The sequence below is a fragment of the Elephas maximus genome, chromosome 19 (assembly GCF_024166365.1).
Source record: "Elephas maximus indicus isolate mEleMax1 chromosome 19, mEleMax1 primary haplotype, whole genome shotgun sequence".
NCBI lineage: Eukaryota > Metazoa > Chordata > Mammalia > Proboscidea > Elephantidae > Elephas > Elephas maximus.
This window is the reverse complement of record NC_064837.1, coordinates 46,667,301-46,692,837: the sequence shown is the minus strand read 5'-3', so window position 1 is coordinate 46,692,837 and position 25,537 is coordinate 46,667,301. Positions and strand designations below refer to the sequence as shown.

The 25,537-nt window shown below is 39.8% G+C and overlaps 1 protein-coding gene across 3 annotated transcripts in view; it reads left to right on the top strand.

The window, feature by feature from the left end:
- Window positions 1-24,311, top strand: part of FBXL20 (F-box and leucine rich repeat protein 20) — a 105,032-nt gene extending 80,721 nt beyond the window's left edge. For 2 of the 3 annotated variants that reach the window (XM_049861544.1, XM_049861545.1), the window contains exons 8-15: window positions 562-688; window positions 1,929-2,003; window positions 5,841-5,971; window positions 8,817-8,877; window positions 9,749-9,793; window positions 13,477-13,533; window positions 14,847-15,059; window positions 16,465-24,214. In XM_049861544.1, the coding sequence (XP_049717501.1) occupies window positions 562-688; window positions 1,929-2,003; window positions 5,841-5,971; window positions 8,817-8,877; window positions 9,749-9,793; window positions 13,477-13,533; window positions 14,847-15,059; window positions 16,465-16,572 (817 nt within the window). In that variant the 3' untranslated portion in view covers window positions 16,573-24,214. Of the gene's footprint in view, window positions 1-561; window positions 689-1,928; window positions 2,004-5,840; window positions 5,972-8,816; window positions 8,878-9,748; window positions 9,794-13,476; window positions 13,534-14,846; window positions 15,060-16,464 lie in introns of all 3 variants that reach the window. The other variant, XM_049861543.1, reaches the window with a different exon arrangement.
- The last annotated feature ends 1,226 nt before the right edge of the window (window positions 24,312-25,537 follow it).

Below are 25,537 nucleotides of genomic sequence, written 5' to 3'. Positions count from 1 at the left end.
CAGCTTACAGAAATAATACTCTAGAAACATCACAGAGAAGGAAATATATAGATCCTTTGTAATCTATTTAAATAAAAGTTTAAAAGTCCTTATTATTACTTTGATAAGTAAAAGAATTAATTGATAGGGAATCTGGATTTGAATCTGAACTCTTTACTAATTATACTCTGAGCTTAAACAAGTCATTTAATTTTATTCCGTATCTACAGACATTGAGATACATGATCAGTGCAAAAAGGATACAAATATATTTTGAAAAGTATAAAGCTCCATAAAAATCTAACACATCTGAAAAACAATATTATGCTTTGTGCTAACTGGTTAAATTGGATTTGAAATGACCTCACTAGTGATGTAGCACACATGAACACCACATTGGTGAATTAGCTTTTCTTTTTGCTGTAGAATTGCCTATATTCTAAATCTATATTAAGTATGTATGTTCTTGTGGGAAAGAATGGGCCTGTATCCATTCCTTGCTAAATGGCCAATAAAATGAAACTTCAGTGCCTTTGGAATTGAATTTAGTCATACGTTTGTCTCATTTTGTTTTATCCTAAGTGAGGGATGTCCACTGTTGGAGCAACTGAACATTTCCTGGTGTGATCAAGTAACCAAGGATGGCATACAAGCACTAGTGAAAGGCTGTGGGGGTCTCAAGGCCTTATTCTTGAAAGGCTGCACACAGGTAATACTCCATATAGTGCTTGTGAAAGTCAGAGGAGCCTTGAGTTCAGGGTCTGCAGCCCCAAGGCTTGAGAGAAATGTTAGTTGTTGTATATTATTGACCAAAGACACATGATTACTGAAAATTATTTTCCTTGGAATAAAAGAATATAAGAAGAATTAACATCTGACTCAAAATGAATATCTCCTTGCAGAATTGATTTTTAGAGAGAGGCGAGGTGAGTAGATAGAAATCACACTGAGCATACACCATAGGCGAGAAGGGTTTCCTGCAATTTTATCTGTACTGAAAAGAAAACCTGCTATGTTGTTACTGCCTGAGACTTTCAACTATAGGCAAGGAAAGCAGTCTTGGCAATTTCCATTAGTTGTTTAACCACCAGAAGTTTGTCTGAAATGTGCCAAGTACATAGCTACCTACATTTTACAGTGTGGATGTTTATTTCCTGCCCGTCGCATTACAAATCCAACATAGTTTGTCGTTAAAAATGTTATTTTCTCGGTATTTTACAGTGAAAAGGGGGAACTGACTAGGTAGCATCTGAAAGGAAATGATGAAGAGTGGATTTAGAAGTGATTGACAACATAGGGCTAGATTTTTATTTTATCAATGGTTTCTCAGATTTCATGCTTTGGTTTCCATTAAAAATGTCCGCATTCTTTTGCCGTGGTAGAAGGGGCCCATTATTTAAAGCGGGGCTTTGGAAGTCTGCCGGCCTTAGAACCACAGCTCGAGCTTCTGGTTATTTATGGGGTCCTGGAAAACATTGACTGGAGTGCGTCATTATAATCAATTAGTTGCCATCTGTTCCTAGCACTGTGAGCATGGCACTGATCTTCCAGCAGCAGATAAACACTGTGGATTCCTTTCTCAGCTCCTGTGCCCCAAAATTTGTTTATAAAACACTTTATAGGAGGTATAAAAATATGAAAATTGTCATACTCTTCATAATTCCTCAGCAAAAATGCTACGAGGCATATTTAATTTATCAGAAGCAAAATCCATAAACAATAGGCAGTGTTGATTTAATCTTTTCCTTAATTTGGTGGTAATAATATGATTTTTATATGGTCAGAACTGATGAAAAAACTGATAGCCATAGTAATGTTTCTGGCTCATTGTTCCTTTTGAAATTTGGTTGGCTATAGTTAGACTGTATTGATGAAAGTATTAATTCTGAAATATTTCTCCTTTAAAACCATGTCAGTGATTTTTTTTTCTCTCTTTTTTATCTTTCTAGCTAGAAGATGAAGCTCTCAAGTACATAGGTGCACACTGCCCTGAACTGGTGACTTTGAACTTGCAGACTTGCTTAGTAAGCAGTCATTCCCATGACTATACTGTATTAGTAATTCATTTCAGTAGTATTATTGTAAGAGTTTCAGTCAGTAAGACCAGTGGTTTTTCCACTGAAACCCTTGGGGACACAGTAGACACACAAACGACTCTTTACCTGCTTGACAGTAGCCATGTCTAGGGTCTTTGACATAGATGAGATAAACAGTATGGTAGGTAGATAAGACAGAGCTAACTGTAACTTCACCCCTTTCTTTTCTGCTTAAGAACACTATCTACTTTTTAAAAATAAATCCTTCACAAACTCTAGTATTTAAAATATTTTGGTAACAAATTATTTGCAATCATACTTTATAATTGATTAAGATGTGTCAGTGTGTCACAACCCTACTCTTGGAACTACTGATCTAAACAGATGGCAAGCAAACTAAAACCAAAAAACTAAACCTATTACCCTTGAGTCGGATTCCAATTCATAACAACCCTCTAGGACGGTATAGAACTGCTGCATAGGGTTTTCAAGGCTGTAAATCTTTACGGAAGCAGGCTGCCACATCTTTCACCCATGGAGTGGCTGGTGGATATGAATCGCTGACCTTTTAGTTAGCAGCCTAGCACTTAACCACTGCGCCACCAGGGCTTCTTGGCAAGCGAGCTATACCCTTTAAATGATTGTCAGGTAGCGTTACTAGTTAGCGTTTGGCTTTGTTCAGTCCATACACTTTTTTTGTTTACCCCCAAGCCTGTACATTTTACTCAGAGAACTTGCTGGAACTACTCAAGGGGCCCAAAACATTGGCAGTAAACGTTTAGCTTTTCTTTCTTGCCTTGAACATTACCTGTGGGTGAGAGCCTCTCATTGCAATGAAAAAAAGTTGATAAGGGTTTTTCTTGTTTGGGCTAAGCCTTCTGCTTATACCTTCCCCTTTTTATTTGATCACTTGAAACTTGAGAGCATAGTGGTTATTTAGTTTAAGGGTTATATATAATACCAGTACCAGTTACTTTCAAGTCACCTCCAACACATGGCCACCTCATGTGTGTCAGAGTAGAACTGTGTTCCACAGGGTTTTCAGTGGCTGATTTTTCAGAAGTAGATCACCTGGCCTTTCTTCCAAGGCGCCTCTGGGTGAATTCAAACCTTCATTTCGTTTAGCAGCCAAACATGTTAACTGTTTGCACCACCCAGGGGAAGAAAAAAACCCTTTGCCATTCAGTTAATTGTGACTCGTGATGAGTGCATGTGTCACAGAGTAGAACTGCCTCATAGGATTGTCTTGGCTGTAATCTTTATGGAAGCAGATCATCAGGCTTCGAACCACCAGCCTTTAACCTTTAGGTTAGTAGTGGAGTGAAAACTATTTGTGCCATCCAGGGACCTTTGCACCACCAGGGACTGTGATATATAAAGGTCCATGTGTTATGCAATTTAAGTGACCTGTCCTTTTGGCCCTTGAGGGATGGTGCTGATAATGAGCTGCTTAGGAGGCACCTGGAGATTGATTTAAAGGGGTGGCATTCCTTCTTATTAATTCTGATCACCATAAATATTACTACCAAAATTTGCCTAATGTCATTTATGGGACTGAAATACATGCCTCTAGATAGGAAGTTGTCCATGGGTAATGCCAATGGTTAAGTGCTTGACTACTAGCCAAAAGGTTGTTGGTTCGTATCCTCCCAGAGGTGCCTCAGGAGACAGGCCTGGTGACCTGCTTCCAAAAGGTTACAGCCTTGAAAACACCATGGAGCAATTCTACTCTGCACACATGAGGTTGCCATGAGTCGGAATCAACTCAGTGGCAACTAACAGTAACAACAGAGAGGAAGCACAACTGTTGTAAACATAATCTTACATCATCTTGCAGTACTAGAAAAAACTTAACTTGGACATCTTCAGATGATATGATTAATTTTTATTTTATGTACATGTATATATATGAATTTATATAAATGACACACTATCTATATAAGGAGCCCTGGTGGCACAGTGGTTAAGAGCTTGGCTGCTAACCAAAAGGTCGGCAGTTCAAATCCTCCAGCTGCTCCTTGGAAACCCTGTGGGACAGTTCTGTTCTGTCCTGTAGGGTTGCTGTGCGCTGGAATCGACATTGATATACACCATGCACACACATATTGCATAATGTGCATGCACACACACACAAATACATACATCCCATTTTCAGGTTTAGTTTGGTTTCTTTTACTTTTCAGCAGGCAGGAATCACAGTTGGTAAGCATAAAGAACTAGTTCTGTCATATATATTTTATTGTTTTCCTTCACCCAAATCTTAGTACACAAGTCATTCCTTCCCTACAGTGTGATGAATGATTCTCAACATGCATGAGACTTCATGTTGCTGCCCAAAATTATTGAAGTGACTTAAGCACATTCTTCAATCTCTTCTTCTTAAAAGTAATTTTTTTTTTAATTGTACTTTAGGTGAAAGATTACAGCTTAATTTCCTTTACAAAAATTTATTTGTGTGACCCTAGTTGCAACCCCCATAATGTGACAGCACACTCCCCCTTACCACCCCGGATTTCCCATGTCCATTCACCCAGCTCCTATTCCTTTCTGTCTTCTCATCCCTCCTCCAGACAGGAGCTGCCCATTTAGTCTTGCGTATCTACTTGAACTAAGAAGCACACTCTTCACAAGTGTTATTTTATGTTTTATAGCCCAATCTAATCTTTGTCTGAAGAGTTGGCTCCTGGAATGGTTTAAAAGTAAAATTTTAGTAAATTTTACTATATTTAATATTTAGGTTAAAGTATTGGCAGTGTGACTTCCCTCATCATTCTTCCTCCGTAATGTTATAGACTTTAAAACATAAGAAGAAAAAGGCAGCAGGGCCCTATAATGCTTTTCTCATACTGTGTGGCATAAGGCCTGCTGACCTGCATGCTTATTGATTGCTGCTTCTCCCTTTACCTCTCGGTTATCCCTGTCTAGTCGCATTCGTTTTGCACTTTTTCAGGTACTTCCACGTGTGTGTGTGCTTCATTGGTATCTGTTTTATATTTATATTTTGGTTGCATGATACTGAGAACATGCTGATGTAAGCCGTGAATGTTTAAAGTTTGGGTTTTTGTTTTTGTTTTCAGTTATCCTTGAAACCTAAGGGGATACTGTTTGATTAAACAGAAATGACAGGAGAGCTTTATTCTGAGGCCTATACAAAATCAGTGAATCATGCAGGACAAATAAAAGTGCTCGTAGTATCCAACGTATTAAGAGGTTTATATGTAATATCTTTTAATGTGTGTTCTTTTTTCATTTTAAAATATTTAAAGCATATACAAAAATGTATTTTGTTTGGATACAACTGTTCATCCCCATAAAATAGGATGTTCTTTACATTATAAAACTAAAATATAGGAATAAAATGGATGCTCTGGCTGATACAGGAATGCAATTGTTTCATTTTTTTCTCTAACTTATCGTATCAATTTAAACTTGTAAGTATATTTTTACTATTAAAATGCTGCTTTTATTACCTGTATTCTAGACAAGGGTTCTACTTTTAAAACACATACACACACAAAAATTTTTTTTAATCAATTAGCTGAGCCTACGCTGTGATGCACCCTGTGCTATTTCCAGTCCCATTAAGTTAATGGGCCCCATTACAGCTTCTTGCCTCTACACCAGAAACAGATTCTCTTGGAGGCTAAATCAAAAGGAACTGAAAGGAAGAAACAAAGTGCATTCATCTTCTATTAGGTCTGCTACATGACTAATGGTAAACCTGCCCTGATTTCTTTTTGGTGCTTGTTTTCACAGATGTAATATTTTTCCTCTTATTTCTGCTGAGTTACTAAAATCTATGGTTTTTTTGCTCTTGTCTTTTAGCAAATCACAGATGAAGGTCTCATTACTATATGCAGAGGGTGCCATAAATTACAGTCCCTCTGTGCCTCCGGCTGCTCCAACATCACAGATGCCATCCTGAATGCTCTAGGTCAGAACTGCCCACGGCTTAGGTAAACATTTTTTGTTTAGCTCAAAAAATAAGGAAAAGGAACAGAAGCCTCCCATCCATATTTATTCCTTGGGTCCTTGAAATTTTAAGGTAGACACTATCAGGTGACTTGTTTCAACTGCCCATCTACGTCCATTGTACCTTATTTGATTACATGTAATTGGTATGAACCAAGGGGTAGCAATCCCTGTATTCTACTTGTTGCAATTCATACTAAAGAAAAACAGTGTTTTATTTCATTAGTGAAGGAAGTAAAGGCATTTTCTCTTACTACTGCTTTCATAGATTTCATGTATTTCACCTTGTGGTCATTTATATTGTAGTAATGATGCCAATCTACAGCACTGGGTTGGGTTTAATGATGCCAAAAAACCAACCCTGGTGGCACAGTGGTTAAGAGCTACAGCTGCTAACCAAAAGGTCGGCAGTTCGGATCCACCAAGCGCTCCTTAGAAACCCTATGTGGCAGTTCTACCCTGTCCTATGGGGTCTCTATGAGTCGGACTCGACTCAAGGGCAACAAGTTTTTTTGGTTTAATGATGCCAGGTACGTGGGTTTTTTTTTTTGTATGTGCCATTGAGCCAATTCCAACTCATAGCAACTCTACAGGACTGAGTAGAACTGTGCCATAGAGTTTCCTAGGCAGTAATGGAGCAGGTCGCCAGATTTTCTTCTCTCATGGAGCAGCTGGTGAATTTGAACCACCAGCCTTTGGTTAGCAGCTAAGCATTTAACTGTTGTGCCACCAGGGCTCCTTGCCAGGTACATAACAATGGGGTATTTAAAAAGAAAGAAAAAAAAAAAAACGTACAGGAGGATCTTTTGTGCTGGTGATCTTTTAGTAAAATAATTTTTTTTTTTTTTAACTAATACTAAGCCTTATTTCTCTATGGCTCTTCAATATGGTATTGGCTGAATATTTATGAAGAATGCTGTGTAGCATGTACATGATTTCAATCCCATATTGATTCTGATTCTGTAGGAACACAACATACTATTTTGTAATGAGTAGGGATGATTCCCATATACCTTTTTGTCTTTTAAAACTAAATTTATGTAGTATTTATTACAATAAAACCTGCAAACCCTGGAAACCGTGTAAGGCGGAAATTTGTCAGAGAAGGAAAACTCAAATATTTTCCACTGAAATGAGCAACAGAAAAGTGATAAAGCTACATGCTGTCAAAGGTGGAAAACTTCCAAGACCTGGAAAAAAGAGGCAGTCCTTTCAAGTTCCAGCTCTCACAGCTTTCACTGTGTACGTCAGGCATTGTTTTAAGTACTTTATGAGCATTAATTCATTTAATCCTCATAACATGATATAACCATTATTTTCATCTCCATATTATAGATGAGGAAACCAAAGCACCAGGAGGTCAAGTAACTTCCTCAAGGTCTTATAGCTAGCTAGTAAGTGGAGGAGCAAGGATTTGAACTCCAGAGACCAAGAAACCATTTGTCTTACATGTAATAAGCATTGTAAACCAATAAAAGTTTCTAAAACTTTTTTTCATAATCACTTTGTCAGTGGGCCTAAACATAATTGTCTAAAGAAGCTTTGCCTACAGTGTGAAAACTCCTTAATAGAGCATAGACTTGTTGGTCACAATTAGTAATATCAAAGCCTAGAGTAGAGTACTTTTCTGGGGCTAAGAAAGTAACCATTCTACTCTAAAAATACTAAAATCAGTTGCCGTTGAGTCATGGCCACCCCATGCATGTCAGAGTAGAACTGTACTTCATAGGGTTTTCAGCAGCTGATTTTGTTGGAAGTAGATCACCAGGCCTTTCTTCCAGAGTGCGTCTGGGTAGACTCAAACGTCCAAACTTTCAGTAGGCCAAGTGCATTAAAAATGTTTGCACTACTCAGGGACTTCCTAAAAATATTACACCTTACCTTTTTTAAGAGAGGGGGTCTTCAGTTCTGTCCTCCTTTATAGTTCATTTTATTGTTAGAATGGAAAGGTTCTCAAATATGATACTTAACTAAAAACGTGTATTTCATTCGGATCATGCTTTCCCATTAGATATAACATTCATTTCTTATTGATTTTTAGTTGATAATGATTTCTTATAATTTAATCTTTTTCAACTTCTGTAGTAAGTAATTTGTAAGCAGACATGTAAGTGTTCTTTGGTATGGTTGTGTAGAAGTCACCAAACTTTTCATGGAAAAGAGCTACTTTTGATTCCCTGATCCTGTGGTTGGCATTTAGGTGGTGTTTAGCCGTTGTTGAATTCAGAAAGTGGCTGCCCGCTTAGTTTCCCTCTCCTTTGGGCCTCCCTGAGAATCTAAAGGAGGCAGGAAGCTTAAGTGTGTTTTTTATATATAAGTATGGAATTTCATATTTGGGACAGACCTTTAGTTAAGCAGCCCATAGCATCTTTAAGAAGCTGTTGAAATCTGAATGAACCTACATGGTAAAATAGGGAAAAAGAATAATTTACTTCAGCAACAGATTAACTGAAACAGAGTATTTATCTCCATTTCCTTTGTTTTCTAGGAGCAGGCTGCCCTCTGGGGGTGAGGAGTATGCCATCAAGAAGGCTTTTAAATGGCATTTCTCATGCATTTTGGCATTAACTACAAGCTTCCTTTATGTTCTTCTGTGTTCTTTGATTGCATCACCCTGAAATGTGGTGGTATTTACAGGACTCCTTTATGATGATCCCATGAAAGTGAACGGAGAGATCTATCTGTATATAGACTTGCTTAGCTGTTAATATCACTCTGTAGTATGTAGTCCTTAGGGAATAGGAGGTTGTTTTCTTAAATTCTTGCTGTTTTAATAAACTCAGTTTTCAGTGACCAAGGACTTGACTTGCACTTTTTTTTTTTTAACAGAATATTAGAAGTGGCAAGGTGTTCTCAATTAACAGATGTGGGCTTTACCACTCTAGCCAGGGTAAGTATTTTCTCCAGGCTCTATAGATTTATTTTGAATTTTTATTTCAGAAGAATGAGCACCAGGGGAGATGAGGAATGGCAGCATGAGACGTGGGTGAACCCCCCTACGGCCAGTGTTCCTAAGCATTCTCATGCTACTCTCTGAAAATGCACACATGCCTTGGAGAACATGCTGCTCTTTCATGAGACTTGATTCTCCACAATTTCATAAGATAATAAATTAAACTTAGAAGTGACTTCCTGGTGTTTTGTGAAAGAAATAGTCAGTTTACTTAATTATTTGATATGTGTGTGGTGGATGAGACTGATGTTGAAAAAAACAAAAGCCTCGCCTTAAGTGGAGAGATTTTAAGGAATTTTCTATATTCTCCAGGATATTTTAATACTTAGAATGGTTTATAAATTATTGTATAATAGTATTTAAAATTATACTAATTTTGACCAATGTAATGAAACATGGGGAAGAACATTTGCTTTCAGGCAGACTAATGGAATGCCAGTTGGGTGGGGCCTGCACGTGGCATAACTAAATGAGGACATAAAGCATGCCTTCCTCTCTCTCAAAGAAATAATTTTAATTAAATATAGTTGAAAGGATTCTCTATTAGCCCAGTATTAGCATTCAGCAAATTTATTCTCTTGGACTTATAAGATGTTAGATACTTTAAATATGGAGTACTTGAGAAATCCCACTGTGATCAAGGTCTTTTAAGGCGTGTTATTAATGGAATAAGACAGAGGAGACGTTAGAATGACAGCAACTCTGAAATTCATCAGTATATTTAATACTACCTCTTAGTTTTCTAGCCTTGAATTTTTCTCACGTTTTAAAATGTTTGCACTGTAATGTTTGGTTTTATACTTTGTAGAATTGCCATGAACTTGAAAAGATGGACCTGGAAGAGTGTGTCCAGGTAAGATTGTGGATTTTTACTCAAAAATATACTGTGATAGAAATATGTGTAATACATGCGTATCAGAACGTTCAAGTTTCTACTCTAGGGCACTGTGTGTAGTTCTTGTAGCACTGCTGAATCTCCACTCAGTGAAGTGCCCTCCAGACATACCAGGCAGGGGTGAAATGCTCATGGTATATGTTAAAGAAGTATAAAATCCAGACACCCTTTTAGCTCAGTAGTGAAGTCACTCCTGAGGTTCATCCTTCAGCCAAAGATTGGACAGGCCCATAAAACAAAACAAGACCAAAGAGGCACACCAGCCCAGGGGCAAGGACTAGAAGGCAGGATGGGACAGGAAAGCTGGTAATAGTGAACTGAAGGTTGAGAAAGGGAGAGTGTTGACATGTCGTGGATTGGTAACCATGTCACAAGACAATATGTGTACTAATTGTTTAATGAGAAGCTAGTTCTGTAAACCTTCACCTAAAGTACAATAATAAAAAAGGCGTAAAAATGTTGTTGTTAGGTGCTGTCGAGTCAGTTCCAACTCATAGTGATCCTGTGTACAACAGAACAAAACACTGCCCTGTCCTGCTCCATCCTCACAGTCGGTGCTGTTTAAGCCCATTGTTGCAGCCACTGTGTCAGTCAATCTCCTTGAGGCTCGTCTTTTTCGCTGGCCCACTACTTTACCAAGCATGACTGACCTTCTCCCGGGACTGGTCCCTTCTGATAACTTGTCCAAAGTACATGAGACAAAGCCTCACCATCCTTGCTTCTAAGGAGCATTCTGGCTGTACTTCCTCCAAGACGTATTTGTTCATTCTTCTGGCTGTACTTCCTCCAAGATGTATTTGTTCATTCTTCTGGCAGTTCATGGTATATTCAATATTCTTTACCAACACCATAATTCAAAGGTATCAGTTCTTTGGTCTTCCTTATTCATTGTCCAGCTTTTGTATGCATATGAAGTGATTGAAAATACCATGGCTTGGGTCAGGTGCACCTTAGTCCTCAAAGTGACATCTTTGCTTTTTTACACTTTAAAGAGGCCTTTTACATCAGTGTTCCACTGCTATTCATATGGTTTTCACTGGCCAGTTTTTTTTAGAAGTAGATCACCAGGTCCTTCCTAGTCTGGTTTGATCTGGAAGCTCCACTGAAACCTGTCCACCATGGGTGACCCTGCTGGTATTTAAAATACCAGTGGCATTGCTTCCAGAATCACAGCAACACTTAAGCCACCACAGTACAACAAACTGACAGACGAGTGGTAGAAATGAAAATATGTGCCTTCAGTAAGATTGCCATTACAGAGAAAAAGGCCCAAATGTTCAGGCCATGAAGAAGATGTTTGAATGTTTCCCTTGACCTGGAGAGTTTTGATACTAGTAAATAAACAAAGCTCACCTAACTTGGTTTGTTTTCCTCTTTTTTAATCTAGCCAGTTTAGTGGCATGAAGTATTTTATGATTTTGATTTGGCATTTCCTTAATGACTAATGATGTTGAGCATCTTTTTATTTGTTTATTAACCATTTTGAAGGAGCCGTGGTTGCACAATGGTTAAGCGCTCAGCTGCTAACCAAAAGGTCGGCGGTTGGAACCCACCATCAGCTCCACCAGTGGTAGAAAAGACCTGGCAATCTGCTCCCATAAAGATTACAGCCTAGGAAGCCCTAGAGGGCAGTTTTACTCTGTCTTCTAGGGTCTCTATGAGTCAGAGTCGAGTTGACGGCCCAAAACAACAATTAACTATTTGCAGTCTTCTTTGGTGAAATGACTGTTCAAGTCCTTTGCCCATTTTTTGTTTGTTCTTCATTTTTTGTTTTGTTTTCTTTTTTTTTTAAATTTGTTTTTATTGTGCTTTAAGCGAAAGTTTACAAATCAGGTCAGTCTCTCATGTAAAAATTTACATACACCTTGCTATACACTCCTAATTGCTCTCCCTCTAATGAGACAGCACAGTTCTTCCCTCTACTCTCTCTCCTCGTGTCCATTCAGGCAGCTTCTGACCCCCTCTGTCCTCTCATCTCCCCTCCAGACAGGAGATGCCATAGTCTCGTGTCCCTTGATCCAAGAAGCTTATTCTTCACCAGTATCATTTTCCATCTCATATTCCAGTCCAATCCCTGTCTGAAGAGTTGGCTTTGGGAATGGTTCCTGTCTTGGGCTATCAGGTCTGGGGACCATGGCCGCCGGGGTCCTTCTAGTCCCAGTCTGACCATTAAGGCTGGTCTTTTTATGAGAATTTGGGATCTGCATCCCACTGCTCTCCTGCTCCCTCAGGGGTTCTCTGTTGTGTTGTTCCCTGTCAGAGCAGTCATTGGTTGTAGCCGGGCACCATCTTGTTCTTCTGGTCTCAGCCTTTGCCCATTTTTTGATTAGATTTTTTTGTTATTGAGTTGTAGGAGTTATTTATGTATTCTGGATATTAAATCATTATCAGATACATGATTCACAAATATTTTTTCCCATTTGCAACAGAATTTTTTTAATGGTAAAAATAAAGAAGGGAAGATACTTCTGGGACTATAAACCAAAAAAAGAAAACATTGCCTTTGAGTCAATTCTGACTCATAGTGATCCTGTAGGACAGAGTAGAACAGGGTTTCCAAGGCTAAAATCTTTACAGAAGCAGACTGCCGCATCTTTCTCCCATAGAGCGGCTGGTGGGTTAGAACTACTGACCTTTTGGTTAGCAGCTGAATGCTTAACCACTGTGCCACCAGGGCTCCTCTCTGGGACTATAAAAAAACCAAAACCCATTGCCGTGGAGTCAATTCTGACTTACAGTGACCCTATAGGACAGAGTAGAACTGCCCTATAGGGTTTCCAGGGAGTGGCTGGTGGATTCAAACTGCCTACCTATTGGTTAGCAACCTGAGCACTTAACCATTGCTCCACCAGGGCTCCTCTGGACTGTAGAGGCCACTTTTTACTTTTTAATTGATTGCTGTCCAGACACTACTTAGCAGCTAACTAAAACATCCCTCCATCTCTTACACATGGCTGAGTGTCCTCTGTGCCCTTCCTAAAAGTCTTTGTCCTTCTGAGTGATGCACTTAACCTTTTCATGCCCCCTCCCTCCATTTCTTAGTACCTGTGAAGCTATGTGTAGTAAAAATTAATAATCTCAGCATTGGAGAAAATCTTGAAAAGAAACAGTGATTTACTTTTAGTCATAAGATAACTGTGAAAGACTTCCTACCTGGGTGTTCCAGACTCCAGTAGCCCCTTTCTACCATCCATGGGGAAAATAATTGCCACCCAAGTTATCAATTCTGAGTTGTTGCGTACTTTATAAATACAGGCCATATATCTAAAGATTTAAGAGTGTTCCTACATTAATTTTTTTTTTTTTTTCAAGAAACAATATCTTATCATTCTTTTCTGTGTTGGTTCTAAGGAGGTAGGACAAAGTCCTCTGGGTGGGAGTTACAATGGGACAGATTTTGACTTATTTCAAAAACAGAAGAATTTGGAACAGGTCTGTCCAAAGATGAAGACCAAAGATGACTGGATGTGTTTATGCCTAGTGTGGGTGAATTCTTACAGAACAGGTTCTCAATCTTAAGATTCTGTTATTTGATGATTGATTATCGGGGGGGCCAGGATAGAAATATAGTCAGGAATGAGGGTAGGACCTATGATTTTATTTGAAAATATACCTAAAATAAACTTTTTTGTTTCTCTCAGATAACAGATAGCACGTTAATCCAACTTTCTATACACTGTCCTCGTCTTCAAGTGTTGGTGAGTTTGACTTTGAAAGTTTCATGTGTTTATTGGATTTAATCAAAATTATCATTAGTTATAGTTAGCTCTTGCTTTCTTCTTAGTGTCTGGCTACAGTTTTGGGAAGGGATCTTTCTCAAATTGTCAACTTAAAGAGAACCAAGGGAGGACCTAAGTGAAGAGTGAAGCAGAGATAGGAATTAGGAATATTCTGTGTTTTCTATACTAATGCTTGGAGACTAAAAACTGATGTGGAGAGTGTGAGTTCCCCCCCGCGCCATGAAATACACCCCAACCTGAATGATCCTTAAATTCCCAGAGACCCAGGGCATGAGATGGCCCAAAATACAATTTGCTTTACCTTGTTACCAAATATTCGTATAAAACAAAACCAACTAAGGCTTCAGTAAAGGGAGTTCTGTTTTCTGCTCCTTCCAGTGACACTATAGGAATGCATTTCAATCAGCTATTCTGTATCTTTTTTGGGGTTTATTCTGTATCCAGACTTTTGACTGTTTGTTGGCACCATAATGTACAAGATGGAGTCAATCATTCTGAGTGTCACATGAAGGAACCAAAGATTTAAAGAAAATTGATGAAATAGGACTAGAAGAGATTATGTAAAGAGATGGCCACACCTAGTAGCTGTAAGAATCATCTTCAGTCAGTGAACTGTGGGCACGCCCCTGTACCAGGGATTCAATACTTAGTCTAAATTCCAGAAAATTTTGTGCAGGGAAAGTTTGAGCCCCACTAGTTCCTTTAGAAGGAGCCTTGGTGGTATTTTTTTTTTTTTTTTTTTTTTGGTGGTATAGTGGTTAAGTGCTTGGCTGCTAACCTAAAGGCTGGCAGTTTAAACCCAACAGCGGGTCCATGGGAGAAAAGACCTGGCGATCTGCTTCCATAAAGATTACAGCCAAGAAAACCCTGTGGGGAAGTTCTACTCTGTCTTATAGGGCCGCTATGAGTTGAATTGACTCAACGACACACAACAGCAACAGTACTATAGAAAAGAAAAATGTTAACTTTTATTTTTTTATAATTTATAATTTTTAAGGCTGTCTTACTTGTTTGTGAACTATCTCACAGTCATTACATGAATTCACAAAATATACTCAGAATCACACACAGAAAAGGTCCAGCATTGATTGCCAAAAGTAGAACCCCAGAATTCTACTTTGCTTTCTTTTTTCCACCAAATGGATCTAGTTATGGCTCCATATTCATCAAAATCAAACTAGAAAGGTATCTCTTCTGATTTAACACAGACTTCTTGCTAGAGGAATGCCATAAAATATTTCAGCGTCCTTCCTTGCTCTGTTTGGCTGCAGAGTCTGTCTCACTGTGAGCTGATCACAGACGATGGAATTCGTCACCTGGGAAATGGGGCCTGCGCCCATGACCAGCTGGAAGTGATTGAGCTGGACAACTGCCCACTAATCACAGATGCATCCCTGGAGCACTTGAAGAGTTGTCACAGCCTCGAGCGGATAGAACTTTATGACTGCCAGCAAATCACACGGGCTGGAATCAAGAGACTCAGGGTAAAGATGGCTGCGTCACTCTCTAGTTCTGGTGTTTTCAGCACTTTTTCTTTTTTTGTTTCGTTTCTTTTTTCTCTTCCAGATTTAGATTCCTGGGATTTTTGTCTTTACTTAGACATTTAGCAAGGAGAGAAAAATGGAAAACAAACCTAAAGGTAGATAGTTCTAGCTGTGATTCAGATGGAAATTTCTTATGATATACAGGGCTTAATAACATCCCCAAGTCAAAAAAAAAGCACATGCCAAGAAAGAAGGAAATAACATAAAGAAGATATTTGGTTAAGTGGGATTTGAGAGTTTAGTGTGTATTTCCTTTTACATCAAATCAAACCCTTTTCCTGGCCTTTTTTGTGTGTGTTTTAAGACAACAAATGGATCAAGTAGATTTTTACCTTTGCTTTTGCCCCATCCTTCATACTGGAGAGATCCATGCTCAGCGAAAAGGGTTGTAAAAGGCTGGATGACTCTGTGTTTAGATCATTCAGTTCAGCAGACATTTACTGCAGCATCTACTTCACACCTGCTGTGGGGAAGGCACTGTGCTTAGTTAGGCCCTTACCACCGACCTCTGAAAAATCCACAGTAGTCGTGTGATCCCAGAGCACATAAAGGAGCACCAAGCCTCATCTTGAGTTCCACTTGGCCTCCGTTCCTCCTCTCACCTCAAACGTAAAAGACAGCGCTAACTACAATGGGAAAGCCATATTTCTTCCACACCAAAAGAGAAGAGTCACAGGTCAACCAGACCCTCATATATGACCTACTTACACTAGGGTTCCTGGACCTGCCAGGCTGTCAAGAATCTCTTCAGTCTCTGAATTCCCGGGAGTCTTTAACTGGTTCTTCAAGTCACTTAGCACTGTTTCACTTTGATTTAGGTATTTATATGCATGTATAAACTATACTCCCTAAGAGCAGGTTCCTCATCTTGACCATCTTTGTACCCCTCTTATTTACAACTAGCACTGTGCCTTGAATATAGTAGGTATTCAGAAACTATTTATCTAGTAAAGACTAGAAGCATGTTATTAAAAGAGGATAATGAGTTTTTTTAAATAGAGAAAACATTGTCTACAATGACGTGGAAAAAGATAATTTAAGCTTTCATAGTTTCTTTCAAGTTGTGTCTTTATCCTCTGTAAATCTCTTTGGAATAGGTGTGATATTTTCCCCCAGTTTTATAATTATGGAACCAGGTATCAAACAAAGTTATATGAGCTTGATTTAGTCATTTAGAATAACTTGGCATGGTACAAAGTAGAGCGCAGGCCTCTCAACTACCTGACCGTTGCCCAGCCTCTGCCCTGCTTTCATGTCTATTCATCCCCTTGGTGGTTTTTCTGAAAAGCAACATTGCTCTTTTTTTGAAACCCTCTCTCTTAGTAATGTTTCTGTCTTGTTTCAGACCCATTTACCCAATATTAAAGTCCACGCCTACTTCGCACCTGTCACTCCACCCCCATCAGTAGGGGGCAGCAGACAGCGCTTCTGCAGATGCTGCATCATCCTATGACAATGGAGGTGGTCAACCTTGGTGAACTGAGTATTTAATGACACTTCTAGAGTTACTGTGGAGTTTCTCCAGTGGAAGCGACCCCAGCGTTCTGGGCAAAGGGTTACAAAGTGAGGGCAATGTCCAGATCCCCAGAACCACACATACGTACACATACATACCCTCACCCCCTTCCACTCTAGCTCTGTGACCATGGGACTGAAGTCCGTGCTGGTTTATTTATCAAGTGGATTGGTAAAACTTGACCATTCCTGTTGGACGTACCCAGAAGAAAATCATAGGCCAAGGTAGAGGGAAGGGGGCATTCCAGCAAACCCAGTGTTACTGCTACTGCATTTTCTTTATTTTGTTGAGGGATTTCTGGGATTTTGGAACAACAGCTGCAGTCCTCCAGGGTCAAGGAAAGCATGGAAAAACAAGATATGATGTATCCAGGGACCAGAGAGAAATTTCTTTGCATCCTAGAAATGGCAGCCATCCACTGTAAAATGACTGCAGAGCTTTTGTGGTTCGTTGTTCCCATGCCAACATGCTAAGCATGCTCACAAAGAAGGCCCATCCATTCCTCCTGTGTTTTAATATTTGGCCCAGAGGTTTCTTAAATGGTTGCATTGAAATCACTGTGGTCCAAATGTGATTACTTATTCACTCAAATTGTCACTCTCCAGCACACTTGTGTACCTGTCTTCCATTCTCTGTTGCTCCCTCCTGCACTGTTGCTCAGTCTGCACCTATTCAGTCTGCTTACTCACATTCAATTGTTACTCTTTTGCTGTTGTTGTGTTTACAGTTTGCATTTTGGATGATTAGTTGGGGTTACCAGACATTTTTAAAAGAGACATATTCAATAAATATTTTTTTAATTCTAAATTTTACCACTAGGGGATCTTGCCTGAATCTTTGCCAGTCTGAAGGGAAACCAACAAAAGCAAGAAAGATTATGAGAAGAAATTTGAGCTAAAACTATTTTGATGAAAACAAACTTCACTTTCTGGTTCCTATTAGATCTTGTGATATATGATATATGCATGATATGCCCATTATTCTCTCAAACTCCACTAAGAATAAGGAAAGAGAGAAATGCATTGTTAGTAGAGAGTATATTGGTAAATCCCAAAACTCAGCTTGACAGCCTCCACCACCCAAGCTCAGACTTTAATGATTAACTTTATCTTTCCCTGAAATCTAGGTATGATCAGTGGCATCTCTGACCTGTGTCTGTGAGGTTAGATTTTTTCCTTTAGCAGGAATACTGCTAGAGGAGCTGTACAGTCTAGCCTGTCCATTTCTCTCCATCCTCCCCCCCCCCCCCCATTTCAGCTCATCACAGATATAGAAATGGCCCTATAACAACTGGGCAACTGTATTTCAGTGTTGACGGTATCATATCCAATGTTTGAGCCTCAAAAGGCCAGAACCTTTTCAGGCCTGTCAGCCATAGCTCTCTTCTGCTCCAGACTTCCCCTGAATGAAATACAAGGGTAACTAGGTGAAGATATTGGGGCAGCTGTGAGAGAACATTGAGAGGAAGCAGAGGTTCATTGTTCTGTCCAGCCTGGTCACCTGGGCACCAGAGCTGAAGATAGAGTATTCAGTGCCCATGGCTCAATCCAAGAAGAAGCCTCCCTACCAAAAAAAATCATGGACGGTGAGGGAAATATAATGAGTTTCTAAAGCACAAGAAATAGATTTCTAAAGCCTGAGGTTAGAAACCTTGTGTGATTTTTAATAGGGTAACTGGGGTGGGGAGGCTTTTAAGACATTAATGTGCAGTCCACCATGTTTTTTGATGCTTGCCCTTCGCGATCAGGGCTTTTAAAGGGTTTGTTTTAATGCTTCAGGTCCTTGTTCTACCCACATGAGAAGCTCAAATTACTTTTTTTTCATTCCCCCTTATCCTTATCTTCTTCTCAGATTATCTTATAAGGAATATACTTTTTAAAGTAAGACTCACTCTTTTTGGCTATACCTCACATGTACAGATACACACACACATTTTTAGATGTGGTTGATAATATTAGATGGCCAGATCACTCATTCAAACAAAACTAAAAGAAATACTAAGGGACCATCTGCTCTAAAGATTTTTTTTTAGTGCCTGAAAAAATTGACCATAAAACCCTGATTGATTAGTGAGTAGATTTGAACTGTACATTAGTTAAGGCTATTAAGGTAATTCTTTACTTAAAAGAAAAAAGTTTAAAACATCCTGTTCACCCATACATGAGGGGCCTTGGGAATTCTGTTTCAAAGTGTGTACCCACATGCAGGTCCATGTGGACTTGTCCAGGTGATCCCTGCTTTTGAGGCAAAGCCCAGCCTATCAGGGTCAAGGACAGATCCAAGTGAGAGAGAGAGAGGCCCTGGGGTGTGCAGCACTGACTTATATGTACGTAGTCAGGCAGGAGGCTTATTCCTTTCTCAAGAAAACTTCAGGCCTATCAAGCTTGGAAGAAAATGTATTTGTGTGCCAATCTGTACCCTGTGGCAGCTGATGAATGGGCTAAGACTTTGAGAACACGGAACAGGGTAAGTTCCGGTCAGGTGGAAAGGGTCCTGAACATAATGCTTCCTGTCTCAACATCTGGAATACTTTTGAAAATTCAGTAGGGCTTAACAGGTGTAGAAAAATTTCTCATTAGGGGTAGCATATTGGTGCATTTTCTGGCTCCATACCCCCTGCAGAATATGCCTTCTATAATGAAGAAGCAATGTGAATGACGAGAAGAGATTTGGATAAATAAAAAGGTACGCTCAGAGCTGTGTACCCTCAAAGCTGTTTCCATAGACGTGCAGATGGCCAGGAGGCATTGTTACCGTGTCTCTGGAGAGAGTTTTTGAACATCTAGATCCTCCCTTTTGTAAGCAGCCTTTTCCCCGTACTCTCATCCACTGTGTGTTCCACCAAGCATCATTTGCTGCAGTAGTCTTTGTTACATCCTCTTCTGCTGGCCCCATCGTGGTGATTCCAGCTTTGTTTTGTTTTGTTTTTTTCTTTTTGCACAGACTTCCCCCATTTCCTTCCCACACCCATCCTCTACTGAAAGCCTCCATCTCACTCCCAGTGATGCTGCTGATTAATTCTCATATCTCTCCAGTGTAGCTTCCTTTTTGGGTCCTTGTTCTGATCCAGGAAAACTGTCCTGGGCAGCTTTGAATTCAGTCATTGTCAGGTGGCTTGAGCCATTTTTTCATTGGGTGGTCTTTCATGCTTGTTCATTGAATTTGAAATCAAACTGTTGGATATGATGAATAAGGGGATCTAGCTTCAGCCTTTTTTCCAATATTTGGAATATGAAAGCACATTGTTTTTTTTTTAATATGGAAAAAATTTTTCTCCTCCTGTTCCGCTGTAGATACAAAAGGATTCTTTAAATAGTTTTTGTAAATTTTCACGTCCATTTATGGTACTTGATTTAGCAAAGGTACAAGTCAGAAATTTTACATATTTGTATCATACATTGTAGAGGGAAGGATACCTAGTAAATATTTTTATGATGCTTTGTTTTAGGCTTTCCAAAGTGTTTGAACAGTTCAGTGTAGCTATAATACTACAGAAGCCAAGTTCTTTCACTTCATCTAAAGCCTTGTAAGATGCATTGTTACTTGTTTGATAGTCCTCTACCATGGGGGGACTAAACAAAGTATGCGATGGAACCTGTCTTGGTTTGAAGTTGTTAGGAGGTGTGAAAGTGTTACTGGAAAGAAGAGAGTGGTTTGCTGCCTGTGTGGGCAGTGTATCCTTAGGTGACTACGTCATTTGTACAAAAGGAGCACTCGTGGATCATGGTTGACCCTTGGCTATTTCATATTTATTGTGCCAAAAATCACAGACTGCTCATGCCAGTTGCCCCAAATGAGAGGAGGCATTTAAAGGAAATTGGTCCAATCTGTTTTTCCCCTCCTTGTGTGCATGATTTAAGGGTAGGTATCCCCATTTTGCATCCTGGCAGAAAGACTCTTTCAGTGATATGCTTGCTCTGGAATTCTAGAACGTTTTGTAAAAAGATGGCCTCTCTCTTCCCGCCAGTTCTAGGATCTTTAACCACCTCAAACACAGGCAATGTTTATTAGCCAGGTCTTTGAGAAGAGGTGTAGGATATTTCTTTGGTAGTCTTGAGGCAGACCTCCCTCTCCCCCTGTTTTACAATGACCTTGGACCAAACAACTCCAAAGCAATAGGAGACTGAGAGGAAGTATGGAACCCCAGCCCCTCCTCGCCTTTATCCCTTTATTTCTATCATAAGTTTTAATTGTAAGATTGGAAAATGCAGAAGGGTGTGTAAGAGCATGTGGACAGGGTACGTACGATTAACCCAGGTAATTTGGGGATAAAAATTTGGCTGTGATTGCTATATCCAAAAGCCCAAACTTAACATCTTTCTTCTCTAGCACAGAACGTAGGCTGCTTAAGCACCAGCTACTCTAACCTTATTCTCTCACTTACCAGAGACTTTCTACCTGCCCGGAAACTACCATATGAGACGAACTGAAGGTCTCTGCAGCTTCCCTCTCAAGGTGGCTCCTATGTTGTCTGTTTTTATTCTTTTGAACATCAGTTCTGCTCTGGAAGCATTTGTTCCTTAGGAAAGTCAGTAAGCAACCCCATAAAGGAGTCTGAGTGAATCTTTGGAGCCTAAGAGAGTTACACTTAATTCTCAACAGAAAAAAAAAAAATTTGTTGGACAAGCTCACATGTGGAATGTTGGTAAGAAAATCCCGTATATGCACTTCTTCCATCTCTGCCTCACATGGTGTTGAATGAACCCTTGGTAGAGCTGGGTTCACAGCTGTTGAGTCCCAGTGCTTCCTGGGCCAGAGTAGCCTACTGTCCTTTCAGGAAGAGGAACCAGGAGTACCCAAAACTTAATCAAGTTGGCCTTTCTATTTTGTATGTTTTCTGGGGTCTTGTTTTGAAGAACTGGGGTAGGGAAATAGTGGATGAGGTTCAAAGTAAAGGAGATAACCAGTTACAGAACTCAGGTAGAAGCATCTATCCTGACTGTTCAGGCACAGCTGCCTCTCATATGGTTAGATTTAACTTTCCTCTTAATGTGATGAACTCCATGCCCTTCTTACTGGCAAGGACTTAGAGCAGTTCTGGAGAGGACTTCTACTTCCCACACACGTAAGCAGCGTCGACCAGATGCGGATTAGCACCACTGAGAGGATCACCAGTGTTTCACAGCTGCCTCCGGGGGCTGGGGGCTGGTTTTGGTACCCAGGCAAGAGCGGATGGGAAATAAATGAGAATTTCACCCCAAGAGACTAGATAAGAGAGATGTCTAAACACAAACCTTTTCTGTTCATGCCCCCAGAGCCCAGGGAAATCTTTGAAGTAAAATCTTTTTTGCTAATGGAGAAGAAAATTTTATCCCGCTAAGTTTGTCTTGTCATTGTCTCTTACTACTTACACCTGTTAATTTTAATCTGCACGACACTGCTGCTCACATATATGTATGTGTTTCTTAGCCCAACTCTTCTCAGCCCCTGAAGTCATTATTCTGTTTTGTTTTGTTTTGTTTTTAATGACACTAGAGAATGAGAACCTAAAGTCTTCAAAAACCCTAACTTAAAAAAGAGTCTGTAACTGGCATGGTTTGATTGATTACCTTTTTCCCCCGAAAAACTTGATTTTCTTTCCTAGTGCTATATAATAGATCTGTAATAAGCAGAACCTTTGCTGCTACTTTCCTGGGTTTACATCAATTTTTTTTTCCTCCCCTTAAGAGTAATTTCTTACTTGTGCTTCTCTGATGACTGTTTATTTCTAATAAGTGCAGGAAGAGGTAAGCCTGAGATCTCTTAACTCCCCTCCTCACCCTACCCCCAAACTGCATACTAACCTCTGACTCCTAGAGCCTGTTGGCACATGTACAAGATCCCTGGGATGTGGCTTATCAGAAGCTACTAGTCGTCTTTCTCACCATGCTGCTGCTCTCAGAGCTGGCCCCTGAGGATCTGTGACTACCCACTCCAGAGGGTTATTGTAGCAGAAAAGAGGCCTTCTTACTTTTGCCTGTCTCCATTCCTGTTTTATGACTTGGCCTTCAGATGCCACCCACTTTCCCCACCTCTTTATTCCTCCCAGGAAACTGTGAGGACTGCCCCTGTCTGTCAGACTCTGCTTGGGGACAGAGATGGATGGGTAAATGGTGCTGTTGGAGAAATTTTTATCTTCAAACCAGGCTCTATTTCATCCCTGAACCCCTGCCTGGAGCCCACTCCCCTGAGGGGGTAAAATGCAGAAGAAGGCGGTTAGCCAGCAGGATCTGATCCCAAGTATCTCTGTCTTTGGCCTAAGCCTTCCCCAGCTGTTGGGCTCACCCTGGAGTGCTTCATTGTGGGAGCTGCTGCTTGCTTGTTTCTCTGTCAGGCCTACTCCAGAGCTTAGCCCATCCCTGGGGCTGACACAGTTCCCTATGTGGTGACTTAACACCAGGCTCCATCAGCTGTCCAAGTGACTATGTTTCCACCCCATTACGTGGAGCTGGAGGGTGGGGGGAGGGAGGGTTATTTAAAATAAAATCCAAGGTGGCAGTAGAGGATTTCTTTTGCTTTAAAATCTTTGGACTAAAAAAAAAAAAAAAGTTTTTATATATAAATATATAAAGTAAATTGTTATGTAACTATTATTGTTTCCTGTATGTTCTAATTTTGTTTTATGGTGTAATTAAAGGAAATAAGCTGTGAAGACTTTTCGTTTTGCTACAGAAATAGCCTGACTTGGAGCTGTGAGTCTTAATTTCCTTGAACACTAGAACTACAGAGGCTCCTGAGGCTTCTTTCAGGCATCATCACACCCTAGTCTTTATTTAATACCCTGAACTCCTTTTGTCCCTGAGAAAGAGAAGACATAATTATGTTATAAATCAGAGTTTCTAAAAACTTTTGCCTTAATTAATTTGATAGTAAAATTCAACCCAAGTCCCTGATGTGTGCAGAACATTGCCCGTACCTTGACTAGGAGAGGGTGAAGATGGGGAAATGTAACGGTTAAACGCCAAGCTCCAGTATGACCTCAGCCAATTAACCCCCCTGTTCCAGTCTTCATTGGTAAAATGGGAATAACAGTACCTACTTATATAGAGTTGTGAGGATTAAATGAGGTAATACTGGCACATAGTAAACACACATAGTGTTAACTGCTTTTTAATCCCTTCGTTTCAACAACTATTGCAGTCTGCCAGAGGTGCTTAGTGCTGAGAGATACAAAGGTAAATGCAGTGAGGTCCCTGACCTTTTGGTGGAGATTAGTAGTAGAACTAAATCAGTCATCTCAAGGTATCTATCCTCCATCTGGGAGCCTTGGAATCGTAATCCTCACTTGGCATCCACTCATTATTCTGTGTAAAGTAGAGACCTAGTCTGGATTAGTCATCTGAGGCAACACCATCCCTCCAGGGAATGCAAGCAGTTATCTGCTGCGTTTTCCTTCTGATCTGAGTCAGCTCTGGACTGTTGTGGGAGGCACTTTGTAGGTCTTTGAACTTCAAAGGATAAACAGGCTTTACTTTCTCCCATCTGTTGTTAGCCAGTGTCAGAGCCTTCCTCCTTCCTACCCACCCCTAGTCAGAGACCATCTGGTTTAAGACTAACCAAAGATAATAAATAATAACTGAGGTAAGTAATAAATAATTATGGAGTTATTTTTTAAGAGGTCACCTCGGCCCATGCATATAGGTTTTCCCTGTACAGCCTCAACATTTTTGTATGTTTGAAATTTTTCACAATAAAATTTGGGGGAAGGGCCCCAGAGCCAGAAGAGAGAGAAAGCCTTCCTCTAGAGCTGGCACCCCTGAATTCAGACTTCTAGCCTCCTAAACTGTGAGAAAATAAATTTCTCCTTGTTAAGGCCACCCACATGTGGTACTTCTGTTATAGCAGCACTAAGACAGATCGCAAAAATACATTTTCATGTACATCTGCAGATCAGTCAGAAAAAAGGGTGAATGATTTTACAAGTGTATTAACAGAAAAGTATACTTGAAAATAATAACACTCTAGAAGCATTACTGTTACCAGTAAAAAAAAAAACCCATTGCCGTCAAGTCGATTCCGACTCATAGCGACCAGTAGTTCTCTACAAATAAACTTCACAATGACTTGGAAAAAATACAAAATTTAATAATTTATAGAATAAAAATAAGCTCACAAAAATGAAATAGAAAATGACCAACAGGCATAATTGCAAAAAAAGTAAATGTGAACTGAACATCCAAACATCATTCAAAGAACATTTATTTTTGTGAGCAAAAAGCATACATTTTACTCTATCTTAAAACCTGTGGTAGGCAGAAAAATGCCCCCGTTCTCCAAAAGTGACCACATCCTTTTCCCAGAAAAAAAAAAGAAAAAAAAAAAAAAAATTGGGGGAAGGGGGATGAGAAAAAGAAGGAACAGGATTAAGATACGGCCCAATACCATTTATCTTTTTTAAAAGGGCTTATTTAATAATAAAGTTGATTATATGAAAAAAGACCAGATCACTACCTCACAATATATACAGATCAATTTCAGATGAATTACAGACCTAAAAGTGAAAAACAAAACAAATTTAAACTTTAAAAAAATATGCATAGGACATCAGCCTGAGACCAGAAGAACTAGATGGTGCCCGGTTACAACCAATGACTGCCGTGACAGGGAAAACAACAGAGAACCCTTGAGGGAGCAGGAGAGCAGTGGGATGCAGACCCCAAATTCTCGTAAAAAGAGCAGGCTTAATGGTCTAACTGAGACTAGAAGGACCCTGATGGTCATGGCCCCCAGACCTTCTGTTGGCCCAGGACAGGAACCATTCCCAAAGCCAACTCTTCAGACAGGGATTGGACTGGACAGTGGGATAGAAAAAGATGCTGGTGAAGAAAACTTCTTGGATCAAGTAGACACTTGAGACTATGTTGGCATCTCTTCTCTGGAGGGGACATGAGAGGGCAGAGGAAGTCAGAAGCTGGCAGAATGG